General features: G+C 41.6%; 1 protein-coding gene across 3 annotated transcripts in view; it reads left to right on the top strand.

The window, feature by feature from the left end:
- Nucleotides 1-13,705, top strand: part of mrtfab (myocardin related transcription factor Ab) — a 35,605-nt gene that overhangs the window by 1,937 nt on the left and 19,963 nt on the right. Inside the window, exons 3-4 of one of the 3 annotated variants that reach the window (XM_068718217.1) lie at nt 1,035-1,211; nt 12,701-12,766. In XM_068718217.1, coding sequence (XP_068574318.1) covers nt 1,073-1,211; nt 12,701-12,766 — 205 coding nt within the window. In that variant the 5' untranslated portion in view covers nt 1,035-1,072. Of the gene's footprint in view, nt 1-1,034; nt 1,212-8,246; nt 8,269-12,308; nt 12,463-12,700; nt 12,767-13,705 lie in introns of those variants that run through there. The other 2 variants (XM_068718219.1, XM_068718218.1) reach the window with 2 other exon arrangements.

Genomic DNA, 13,705 nt, shown 5'->3' on the forward strand with positions numbered 1-13,705 from the left:
AGAAATAAATAATCTGCCGTTCTTTCCGTCAATGAGTTAGAGCCGAGGCTGTTGTAGGCTCCCGCTTCCACTTGAGTATTCTCCAGCTCATAATATTTTATGTTTGACATTAATGTCAAGTTTTTCACGAGATATAGTGATGACAAAGTGTTCTGTTTTAGCTCAGTTCATCATCGTTTTGGCAGCTTTCAGGAGCCAAACCCTGTCGTGTGTGTGTGTGTGTGCGTGTGTGTGTGTGCAACCAACTGAACAAATGTTAGGCAGTACTTTATTTGACAACACATGTGATCCTTTGTTTCTGTCCCTAGATAAATAGAGTTTACAAAAGATGCTCTTACACAAGCTGCGTAAACATTACTACATCAAATGGTGAACACAGAAAATTGCATTAGCCAGTAATTGATCATTTATTATTATTATTATTATGTTAAAGTGGTGAAATGAATGTGATTTTTGATATTCTAATAAAGAGCACACTAATTTTACACAGTTTGTGTGGCACTAATAAAAGAGAAGGATCACTCTTAATATCTATGCAGTGATCAACTCACATGCTGTTAGTAAATCATAGAGGGATATAGACACTAATCAGATACTGAGAAACATTATATAGAATATTGATTATCTTGGAAAGATATTTATAACTATCTTAACTTTGTTCAGTAAATTGGAGCTGTACACAGTGTCGTCCAATACCCACTGTTTCCTATTTAGAAGAGGAGAAGTGTGTATTTGGTCATCAGGGTTTACCTTTCCTCCCCGAGGTGCCAGAGCCTGATTAAGTAATGTGTTGCCACGGAGAGCGTTGTTGTTTTGTTTTTTTGTTTTTTTTACACAGCAGCTCATCGGCCCATTGTCAACGGTGGGTGTCCGTTGCCTTCTGTTATGTCTTCACTGTTAACTACAGGCTCGTATATATATAGAAATGAGAGAGAGAGAGAGAGAGCGAGAGAGAGAGAGAGAGAGAGAGAGAGAGAGAGAGAGAGAGAGCATTATGCATGAAGAGAGGCCTCATGTGTTTCTTCACTTCTTAGGTCTGTCTGCGAGCCTCACTCTGAATCCCCCGGTAACCATGGAGACCGATTTTGGAGAGCGACCAAATGCAGGTGCCTTCATCCTCAGCCCTCAGAGTGAAGCCGTGGCCAATGAGCTGCAGGAGTTGTCCCTGCAGCCTGCCCCCAATCTGCTGCCAGTCAGAGAGAGGAAGGATGGTAGGTGGCTTTTTTTTTTTTTTTTTTTAAACACTCCTCAGTTTTACAAACTGCTTCTAGTTGTGCCATCGAACGGCTTCAAGGGGCGCGCATTGTGGAAATGACTAAGACAGACGAGCAGGAAACCCGTGGTCCCGCTGGATTTAACTTGAACATTATTATATTTTCTTTGTACTCAACTGTTTGAAGATGCAAAGAAGTAAATGCTCCCAGAAGGAAGGGGGGGGGGGGGGGGGGGGGGATTCCAGCATCTGTAGAGCTGCTAGCTGCTGCTAGAGTTTACATTTCAGACATACTAGGTCGCCCTTCCCATTACCTCATTATAAACAGCTAGTGCTGTCTTCCAAGTGCACACACTCTCAGGGTCGAGCTTGCTCACGCACACACACTCTCAAACTCTAGGAAGGGGACGTACACATGCTGTATTTCAGTGAAGTGCACTTCATCAAATGACGACTAAACAACAGAGTTGACCTTAAACTTGACCCAAGCACTCAGACAAGTGTGTATACATTAAATGCATCACTTATTCTTAAAGGAACGCCCCCCGTAGGATGATGCTCTGTTCTAGGTGTGTAGGCTGCAGACAACTTTGTTGATTGTGAAACTGGGTTCAGATGTAAAGACCCGTGCACATTTACGCCTGGCATTAAAGGGAGTTTTTTACCACTCGTAACACGATGCAGAAATGTTTTTAGTGTGTTTTCTAGCAAGTTAGTTTAGGAAGCGCTTGATTTGATGTTCAGCAGAGTTTTCTATGAGCGGCGTACGCATTTCAAACATGAATATAGCAGACCATCATGTGTGAATTGTGCAGCCCTGTCTACGTATAGAGATTGCATGTTAATGATAAACAGGGTCCGTTTGAACCCGCAGCTTCTCTCTTCCTGGAATCTCAGCCACACCCCCTGAGGCAGTGTGCAACCAACCTGCTCTGTGGTATTTTTAATCTGCACAGTAAAGACGGAGCCAATGAGAGCTGACAAGTAGAGCAGTTTAAAAACTCAGTCCCTGCTAATCAGCACATCTAATGGGGGGGTACTTTCTTCTTACTCACTGACTGGCCTTACAAGGGCAGAACAGCCAGACACTGTTTGTTAGTATTGAAGCATATTGCATTGAAAGCGTGTAATATGTACAGTATTCATACGTTTGTCTGGCATGATAACTCATATAGACATTCTCTCACAGTTGATTGTCTCTAGCTGGAGGCAGTGTGTCTTGTTGTGGGTGCTTGGATTTGATGATGCAGTTGTTGCAAAAGAATATTGGTATTTTACGTGCATTTAATATTGATTGATTTATTATGGCAACGTGTTCCATTATTTGAAGATCTGAAGCGTGTATAGAAATATCTTTCTGTTAGCATAACGTCATGGAGATCACTCTGTCATGAATCATGTGTAGTCTGGTTTGACTCATTTCTTTTGATTCAGAAAAAAAAGAACCCCATGTTAGGTGACTGTAAAAGAGTGATATTTATAGCACTATTTTCTTCTGCTTTTTTCCATTCAGTGGAAGATCTTATGCATTAGGGTTTGACCAATTAAAGTAAACTCTGGAGCAGAGAATAAATATTTAATTTACGCAGAGAGATCCGGAGAAATCACAATAATAAGACAAAAGACACGGGGCCTTAAGTGTAAACCCTTTTTCCACTGAATGGATGAAGACAAAAATCTCTCTCTCTCTCTCTGTCTCTCTCTCTCTGTCTCTCTCTCTCTGTCTCTCTCTCTCTCTCTCTCTCTCTCTCTCTCTCTCTCTCTCTTCTCCTCAGAAGGCCACAGCATGGGGATGTTGTGTTTTGTGTTTGTGTTTCAGAAGTGCAATATGAATATATCTGCTACAGTAAGTAAACAGCTGACACAGTAATCTGATACATGTGGGCAAAGGACTGTACCAGTTAGACAGGCAAGCCCTGTGGAGCCCTCTATTTTAAAGTACGTGCATGTCTTCGCCCTCTGGCCAATACAAGTACTGCAACTAGCACTGCTCTTTGTAAGACAAACTAACGTGAACCCATGGTTCATGAACTGAACACCATCTGGACCCAAACTTCGTTGTAGTCCCCTTTTAAATCCTGTGAATCAGCCGTGAATAACCCTTGTGTGTGTGTGTGTGTGTGTGTGTGTGTGTGTGTGTGTGTGTGTGTGTGTGAGGTGTGTGCAACCCTAGCCCTACTGTGCACAGATGAAGAGGTTCTGGATTTAGCGATGAGGCCAGCTGGTCCTTCTATTTACACCAGTTGGAGAGAGTACAGAGGTTAAGAGCAAAGAGAGATGTAATATCAGAGGAGGGTTGGTTGAAGTGAGAAACGGTATTGGGGTAATGGGGAAACTGTGGGGGCAGGAGTACTCAGGAGGAACAAAATAGAATATGAGGAAGAGTTCCTACGTGAGTTTGAGGAGCCTCTGTGTGCATGTAGCACACTTAAAGGAGCAGTGTGTAGCATTTAGGGGGATTCATTTGCAGAAATGGAATATAATATAATATATAATGACCTGAATCGTTAGCTTCCTCTCAGAGTCATGTTTCTATAGCAGCCCAGAGAGGACACACACACACACACACCAGGCTATAGAGCCTTTCCTGATTTTATGTCACCTGAAGGCCACCGTAGTTCTCCGTCACGCTTGGAAAGAGGTTTCAGTCGGATGCAATCCGCAACCTCACCGCTATGCTACTGAATCCTGTTGAAGAAAAAGTACTAGTTTTGGACCCAATGTGGAATTGTATGGCCCCAGAACAATAGAAATGCAATGCATATTTAGAGCTGCCAAATACTGTAATTCACTTCCAATTTATTTTGTATAGCCCAAAATCACAAATTTGCCTGAGAGGGCTTTACAATCTGTACAGCATATGACATCCTCTGTTCAAGGACCCTCACATCGGAACAGGAAAAACAACAGAGGAGGGATTCCTCTACAGGATGAACAGAATAAACAACATAACACAGTCAATGCAGTTCGGACACTTCTTTTTTATTTAGCCTGCAGGAAAAGTGAGACGTGAGATCTTCTGACTTCAGTTTGACTGACACGTGGATCAATAGTTAATAACTACATTTTCATTTTGAAGTTTGAAAAGATAGAGACTCATTTAAAGTGGATAGTGGGGAATAGAGTGGGTTGGAAAATGGGTATCAAGGAGTCAGCGGCTAAGTAAAAGCTATATATAGATGCTGTATATAACCTTAACATAGTGAATGAATAGTGTGGTGATATGCAAGATTACAAACAACTTTCTCAGAAGGACAGAAAACAGCGTCTTTATGTGGAGAGCGACAATCTGATTATGGGAGAGAGCATTACAGTGACGTGTGAAACAACACCAGGGGGAGGAGGAGTTAATTTGACACTTGTTTACAGCTTTGTCTTGTTTTAGGAAGGGCACAGGTGATGAAACCGAAGATGAGGCTGTTATGTAGCAATAAATACCTGTGGTGAATATGAAAATAACGTTTATAGCCGTAGTTAAGTTATGAAAGATTTAAATACACCAGGGCTAATTTGAATGTTTTATCCCTTTTTTAAAAAGTTATAGTTAATCTTTTATAATCCATGATGCAGCTTTTCAGGACCCAAGTTTTAAACCTTTTAAAAAAAATCCTTAATGAATCTTCAAAACTGCTTCTCAACAACAACCAAATATTAGATCCGTGGGCTTAATATAACGAATACACTGTATCCGGCTACCATTAAGCTTAATGTCTTGAAGCTGGTGTAACTATTCCTCGGTGTTCTCAGAGCCTTTCTTTCATTTCCTGTATTACAGAGCAGGGGGCCGTTGGGGCTCTCTCTGAAGTATTGAGTCAGGTTTTTAATGAACACACTCACTGACACATTTGCTTACATTAGCTACTTTTGGCAATGACCATTGACCTCTAGCCTCATCATTTCCTCTCAGTGACATAACAGGGAATCCTTTTAATAGATCCGTGGACCACCTCCCCAGAGATGACAGCGAGACACTGACGAACACATAGTCCAAATGTCTGTGGGTTAAAGAGGTCAAGCAGAAAATACTTCTGAATATAAACTTCATTTTTTTCACAGGATCTGGTTTTAGCAACCAGAAGTGTGACGAGAGGGTGGAGCTAAACACAACCAAACGCTGAATAAGACATTTTTAGGCAACTTAAATGGTTAGAATTAACTCTCATGAACCGAAAAACACACCGTAAAAGGGTTAAAGTTCTAAGATGAAAACACAGACTCCTCCCAGACCGACATCCTAAAGCATTAAAATAATAGAGGGATTCATGTTTGAGAAGAAAAAAATAATTGTCTAATTAACCAAATATTTTTGCAGACCCCCTAGGGAGGCCATAAACTCACTGTTTACAATGTTTACTGAGGTAATACATCATGTGAGAAGTTTCCCATAGACTTCTATATAATCTGACTTTTTTTTGCAACCAGAGGAGTCGCCTCCTGCTGGTCAGTAGAAAGAATTCAAGTCTCAACACTTCTGCATCCATTGCCTCTTGCGTAGCAGTTGTAGAGATATTTAATTACTTCCACAGATATTAGTGAAATACCTCCTTCACCTCCACAGGGCCTCAGCATATCTACCTCTCCAAAACGCTACTTTGAGACTAATGTCTTCCCCCCCACTGACGGAGCTCTGTGTGTGTGTGGGAGAGAGAGAAAGAGATTTACAGTCCACTTGGAGCCCTGAGCATTTTGTTGGCTTTTATCTCAGCGTTTATGACTGATGTGAGTACACTCTTTATAGGGACTGAGTCAGATACAAACAAATCTCTAAAATACTCTTAATGTTACATAAATTATACAGATATAGTCAGAGTCGAACACATTGTCTCACACACACACACACACACACACACACACACACACACACACACACACACACACACACACACACGTAGATCCACTCTTTCTGGGAACAAACACATCTACACACATGCATGAAAACACACACAGCAAAGCGGGATAATCCCTGCCCGTGTTTTGGTCGGGGGCCTTATCTGAAGTAATGGCGGCTCAGAGCCCTGATTCGTTTTCCCCTCTCTTGTCAGACTGAGGAGTTCTTTGCCTGGGGACACCGCATCTTGCTTCTAAACAACCTCTGATTCAAAAATGCAACCGCAGGCGCATCATCCAGCAAATTTACCGCGTGCACCCATATACACGGACCGTCCTTTATGCCTGCTATCACTTCTTTTGTTTGTTTGAGGCACTGCCGCCTCTACCTAATTTGTTTCATCAACATAATACGAACATGACAGGCGGCGTCGGTTCATCGTAACGCTAACCGACAGATGAGAAGGGAGCGCTTTGTTTTTCTTTTCTCACCTTGAACGAGCCCCCCTTTCACCTTTTTAACATCATGTCACATTATCTGATGTCACCTGGGACAGAGCCTCAATAATGGTGATGAATGAAAGTGTCAATGGACGGGAACAGGTGTTTTATACTGACAAGCAGGCAGGGAGAGGAGAGGCTGGAAGAGAGAGATAAAGGCCTGCAGGCGGGTTACACGCTTTATTGACCGGCTGAAAGAGAGCAGATCAGCTGCTAGTTGGACTTTGGCTGCAGAGACACATTTAGTTAGTTGCCGGCTTCAAAGAAAAGGCTTTCTCAAAAAACAGATGGGACCCTTTTATATTGAACTTAATTTCTCTATATGCGTGTTGAAAATGATTGTACGGAGTGATTTACATTCTTCAGATCTTTATTATATTTTTTAAAATAGAACTAAAAACAGAGCGTACATGTGTGGGTCAACTTAAAGCTTAAGCCTGTTGACCCCTATGCTCTTTTACATTTGCTTCATAATGTTAAGAGCATTACTGTTATGTAAGAGTGGGGATTTAAAGCAGTTATACTTCCACCATCTGCAATGCGTCTTGTTTTCTGGTTCTTCTACGTTTAGACGACCGGTTGTGTCACTGCTGATTTCAGATGGCTTGGCAATCATTGCTGCTGTACTTGACATGTTTCTGAGTTTGAGTTTGAGTCCTTCAAAACATGGTTAGCAGGAAACAGAGAACGCAAAAGTCAGGCAGGTGGGCAGAAAGACAAATGAACGAGTAGGAAGCAGGTGTTGCGGTGTTTGTGTTTGTGTGTTTGTAATGATTTTAGGCCTGAACGCACGACGCCAGAGAGGCGCTCACACAGGTGCATCTCATCGACACCACACTGAGCTCAGATCAGAAGTGCTAAGTGAGAGGAATTTGGCGAGGAGGAAAGGGGCTCCGCTCAAAACATGTGTTCATGTGTATTTGTGTGTGTGTGTGTGTGTGTGTGTGTGTGTGTGTGTGTGTGTGTGTGTGTGTGTGTGTGTGTTTGCGTGCGCCTGTCTGTGTCCGTCAGCAGCTGAATGACTGAGTACAGCAGCAGCTGGGACAGGCTGCTTGATCACGGATTCAACGACATTTGACACACGCGAGCACACACACGTCTTACTCAGTCCTGTAGCTGCAGCAAACACAGCAGAAGCTCTTCTAAAGCTGTGTAGTAGCTCTCATACAGTAGCTTTGTATATATTTTTGTATATATATATATATATATATATATATATATATATATATATAAATGCTTTTTTTATTTCAACGCCACAATACATTGAAGGAGGACTTTGTTGTAGAGGACACTAATCTAATCAAATCCAATCCAATCAAGGAGCTTTTTCAAAACAATTTTCATGAGGAGGAGGAGAAATCCCTTTTGATGGTCTGTGATTTCAGACTCTTTGCACAACCCTTCTTTTCATAATACGTTAATTTGCTTTCAAGGAAATTCCTTCATAGCAACATTACAATCGTCAAGAGGATTACGTTGTTCAGTTTTGCGGATGTACAGACTTGTTACAGCTGCTTAAATCCAACACCTGGATTCAGCTGTAGCCCACTTCCTGCTTCCTGTTTTCTTTGCGCCTGAGTGTCATTCAGAATAATTTTCCAGTTTGAGCGCCATGCTGGAACACCTGCCTGGCGTCCGCATCAACCCTGCCCCAATCAGCAGGGACATGGACGAGAGAGCCCTGCGGTTTGAGTTAGAGCGCCAGGCCTGTCAGACTCTCAGACAAGGTGGGATACCTGTTGTGTGTGTGTGTGTGTGTGTGTGTCGTGATTTATGAAGGCAAACTTCCCACACATGCGATGGTTTAAAAATGATAAATGTACGTAGTTTGATGGGTGAATGCTTTCACTTCAGCGGCAGTTCAGTGCAGTAATTGGCCAAAAGGTCCACTTTTGCGATATTTGCAGGTTACTGTCGATATAAAAAAACCAGCACATTCCAGAAGTGTAGAGGCCTTTCCTCCGAGTGTCGTCCAGGTTTATTTTCTGGGTCTCAGGGGTTAAGTGGATCAAGTACTCTACAAGTGGCTGGGTTACAGTTGGGGCTCAGCCAGCCTGGGCACAGCACACTTTGCCTCGAGCACATGAACTCAGCAACCTGTTGACTGTAGCGGCATGGGCCTCGGACCAAAGGAGCTGGACCGAGAGCAGTTTGGACCGATTTAGGAAAGGACAAACTCCTGCGAACTAAAAGACACTTTTAGAGACGTCTAAAGTGTAATGACATAGATTGAGCCAACCCCTAAAAATAAGATTCAAGGTTGTTGTTTTTTTAACTGTCATTATAGTGAAACAGGAGCATGTTAAACAGGGTTCTGATTATGTTTTGCACAGTGTGATTTCCTGTGGACTCTGGCAAGGCACATTTTTACATAGAGACACATAGGCGTCATTACATTTAGTGAGAATAATACGATTCATTTACAGCTCTTTAATAAGCTTAGACTTATTATTATTTATATATTATAAGTGTCCACACTCCTCTGTCCTGTCTCTCCTCCTGTGTGTGAGTGTTGGCAATTTACAGTACAGTCCTTTTAATTCAGCTGGCCGTCCGGAGAGAGATTGGGTTCCAAGCAGTTACAACATGGACACAAATAGAAAACTGAGTGAGACAGCAAGAGGGAGAGAGAGGATAAAAACAAAGTACATGTACGAAGAACAGGAAGTGCTGTTCTTCTGTTATGAAGACAAATTGACAGAAACACAATCATTCTAGTACAGAAACAGGCAGATAAAGAAGTACATTTAACTTGTATAGCACTCAGTAATGATTTTAATAATGGGGCTAATTAAGCTAACAGACAACAAATCTACAACTGTCAGAAGAAATTTAACAAACTACAGTAGAAATGTGCTTAAAATCCATTTGAAGCAGTGTTTTGAAAGGTGACACTGATAGTTATAGTAGTCTGTAATCTTCTCATGATTAGACAGTTGTCATAATAAATAAGTTTGATTTTTAGTTTTGGGAAAAGCGGCTGCTGTTTGGCCAGAGACAGTTTGACAAAGGAGCGTTGGCATTCAAACATTAATTGTAATTTTGAAGTCAGAGTTCACGTTCTTTTTCATACGGTGTTTACGTTGTTTACTTTGCTCCCTGTACGAGGCCCTCGTGTGTGATTATTAGAATTGATCGTGTCTGCATTAGGTTGTTGTTGAGCGAGGGTGCACTCACCGTTATGTGGTGGCATTTGAGCAATGAGCGCACTTTCCCAGAATAGATTCCATATCAGCACATCGCATCACTTGCCTGTCACCTCCTGCCACAAATCATCTGCCTCGAAAACAAGTGTTTTGTGTAAGTGTGTGTGTGTGTGTGTGTGTGTGTGTGTGTGTGTGTGTGTGTGTGTGTGTGTGTGTGTGTGAGTGTGTAGGTGTGTGCGTGCGTGGGCGGGCTCGTTTCATGATTGTGTGTATATATTCACACTATGCAGCCGGTAAGCTGAGATATTAAGATGTGTGTTTATTTCTGCACGTTTAATACGCCGGCCTGTGTATGCTTGCACACGTTTTGCACGATTGTAAAGTGTGTGTGTGTGTGTGTGTGTGTGTGTGTGTGTGTGTGTGTGTGTGTGTGTGTGTGTGTGTAAGTGTTTGTCTCGTTAGTCGGGCCTTGTTTGCCTACAGGAACCAGTTAATTTTTTTTCGCTACAAAGGTGAGGAACTGCACCATCCTGCGTCAGCCTCGTGCTCGTCAAAGAAATCAAAGGAAGATGAGTGTTTTTATTCTCCATCTCACGCTACTGTAGAACTCACAGGGGGACTGTCTGCACATTTTACCTGCAATAAGCCACAGTGACAGAACCTACTTTCCATATTACCAAACAGAGCTTTTTCTACTGTGTGGAAAAACATTCAATGTAGAATTTGGAGCGTACAGCTATGTGGACTTGAGATAACTGAAAAACAGGAACAAGAGGAGCAGATGCATGAGAAAGATTAGCGCGCTCGTCTGAAGTTGTTTGAGCATGTGGGATTTAAGGGGAATTAATGACGGAGCGGACCAACACAAAAGAAGAAAGTCATGTTTTGATGTATGGGGGTTAATGTTTTCATGTCATGTCTCTTTGTGTAGAGATGGAAAGAGGTTCAAGAGAAATACTTTTGGATGCAGTTCCAGGCATATAGGCAAAACAATACAGCCATTCCTCCACATTCATATTATGATCGGTTTAATGTAACTGGCTGAGCAGTTTTCCTTCATCGCGTGTAGTGTCAAACCCACCGAATTATCAATCAACTCACTCTAACCGCTTCCATATTGTTTTTGGCTGCAGCATGGAGCTGTAATCTGCAAAAAAAAAAAAAAGCCCCTTTTGCAGCTGAAAATCCCCATTGTATGCTTCACATCCAGCACCAAACAGCAGACAAAAGTAGCGACTGAACACCGAACACAGTGCTGCATTTAACAGCTTCAGAGCCAGACTTTTCCCTCAGGAGTTGGTAGAGGCCAAAACAGAGCTAAAAGGGGAGTGAATGTTGGATCACCATCAGCAGCTGGCCAGAAACACAACTCCAAATTAACGTTGCTCCCAAGTGGCCAACAAGGAATTTAGAACAGCACATTAGATCACATGGAAGCACTGGTATTAAGTATGTGTTTTATATGTTGCTTTATAAAAGTGTAGTTCACATGTCTTCTGAGTTGTACTTCAATAAAGTTCTTGTGCCCACTCATCAAATGATTACAGCAGTCTGGTGAGTTATTTGCTAAATGTACCGAGGCACTTTTGTGGCCCGCGATCCTCCGTGCATTTCCTGTACAAATCATATGCAGTATTAGTTTGCTGGTTCTATGAACTTAACCTGACTGCTGATCAAGTGGCCCCATGCGGAGTCTCAGCCCGTGTTGCAGGAACGCTGTGCTGAGGAAAGTTGAGCTACAGCTTGAATGTCATTGGGGTGATTGGCGTCAGCACAGGTGTGGCAGCAGTAAATTTCGTCTTTATGGATTTGTCCTTTCACATCAGCTCTGATCAGACGGAATGACGCAGCAACGAGGGTTTTGTGTACGTTCCCGACAAAAGAGGAGAGAGTTTTACACATAAGCGTGCATGTTGAGGGAATTAGGATCTGGTATGTAATTCAATTATATTGACAGCATTCAGTTTAGACTGTAGGAAAGGTCATGTGTTCAAAGTACTATCTTATTACTGGTAGTTGCCTCAACATATGACCCACTTTGCAACACCTCAGCCACAGCTCTGCACTGCAAAGGTGTGAGCTAATATTGTAACTGCAGATGGTCAGGGTGTGGGCTAAAAGAGGCTTCTACCAAAAATGTTTCCAGATGCCATTTTTTTTTACTTTAATGCTGATTTCATGACCCAGATATGCAGCAACTGCTGATCTGCAGAAGATCATTTCCTGACAATTTAATACTTTCATTTGGGAAGTTCGCTCCTCAAACTTTTTGCTGATTTTAAATTTTTTTTCTGCCTGAGAACATGCAAGGTTGGCTCAGAACGTGGTGAGTCAGAACGAGTTTGATAGCTTTGCTGAGTGTGTGAACGCGGAGCCATGACCCCAAAATGCAAATGCCAGTTAGCTCGAGGAGTTTTAATGATAGTTCTGTGCTGAGCTGAGCCTCCGGGCACCTGAATGGAAAGACTGAATCACACATGTATGGGAAATAATAGAAAATAATAAACATCTGGATGAATGAATTCACATTAAACGTGTCATATAGATATCTTCCCTCTTATCGATCGTCAGTCTTCTGTGGTGATGAGATGTGACACATGCAGCAGTAAAGTGTGCGCGCTGCTATGAAACTAAATGCGTGAAACAGGAAACTGTTGGTGCGTCTGCGCCGTGGTTTCTTGGTGTTTGTGTGTTTCTCTTTCCCCTGTAGTGTGTCACTTCACCTTTGGTTGTCTTCTCACAGACGACTACAGATCAGTATCAGCAGCTAACAGGGTAATAAAACCCTCTGTAGACAGCCTTAGATGTCACAATTGTTACTTGTATTCACACACAGAAAGCCTTTCTTCTTTACTGTTTTTTGTACTTGCACCTAGGTTGTGAGTAATATTGTTACCTCTGTGGCTGGAAACTGAGGTAGAAATGATGTATGTAGGTTTGATAATGCACTCTACTCATTCTGCAGTGACTGACTTGTGTGTCTTCTGCTTCCTGTCTCTATCTTGGCGTTCAGTTCTCCAGCTAAAGCTACAGCAGAGAAGGTCTAGGGAGGAGTTGGTCAACCAGGGGATCATGCCACGTAAGTAAATGAAAGCAAAGTGTTTTAGCAAACAATGTTGGTCCATGTGCTGAAAAAGTCATTGTTTCTATTTTTGAGTAGATTTAGACTATTGTTTGTTCACAATGTCGGCCTTTTAGGATTATTTAATACATTGCTGATGCAACCTTTTAAAGTCACTTTTTTTTTTAATTAGTAACCATTCTATTGATTGCTCATGTAAAATGTTCCCCATCAATGTGATAATGAAGTAACGATTATTTTCATTGCTGATTATCCTGGCGATTATTGGTCGATAAAATGTCACTAATTGGAAAAAAATAAATGTCTGTAATTTCCCACTGTTAATGAATTCAAATAGCTTGTTTCATTCCACCTACAGTCCAATCCCTGAGGCTATCCAATTTATAATTCAAATCTTCACATTTAAGAATCCTGAGCAACAGTTTTGCCCGAAAAAAAGACAAAATAATTAGGCAATTATTGCATACCTTGCAGATACATTTTCTGTTGATAAACTAATTGATTAGAATGACGTAGAATTTAACTTAATTTTCCAAAATGGAATTTGTCTTTGTCTCACCAAAACAAAAGCATTAGAATAATATGTAACATAAAACAAGTAGTATGTAAAACATATGCGGCAACAAGATGGAAGAAACAAACCCTTACACAAGTAGTACCTTAAAGCATACTACTTTAAAACGTAACACAATATACTGCAGTGTTGTGGCTCAGATTTTTAAGTTCAACTAATCATTTCCAGTTTCAGCCTCATTACACCTAGACAGGTAGACTAAACATTGGAAGCTTTTCTCAGTATAATGCAATACAATTGTCCAAAATGACAATAAGAGACAAGAACTCCTACTTTAGGTAGGATGTATTGCTGGGCTGTCGTATTAAACTGCATTCGTATTACCAGGGTGTTCCTATTATAACTATCAACTGAGTGTCTAT

Source organism: Cebidichthys violaceus, unplaced genomic scaffold (assembly GCF_023349555.1).
Source record: "Cebidichthys violaceus isolate CVI_PGR_0920_01 unplaced genomic scaffold, fCebVio1.0.p SCAF_23, whole genome shotgun sequence".
NCBI classification, from domain to species: Eukaryota; Metazoa; Chordata; class Actinopteri; order Perciformes; family Stichaeidae; genus Cebidichthys; species Cebidichthys violaceus.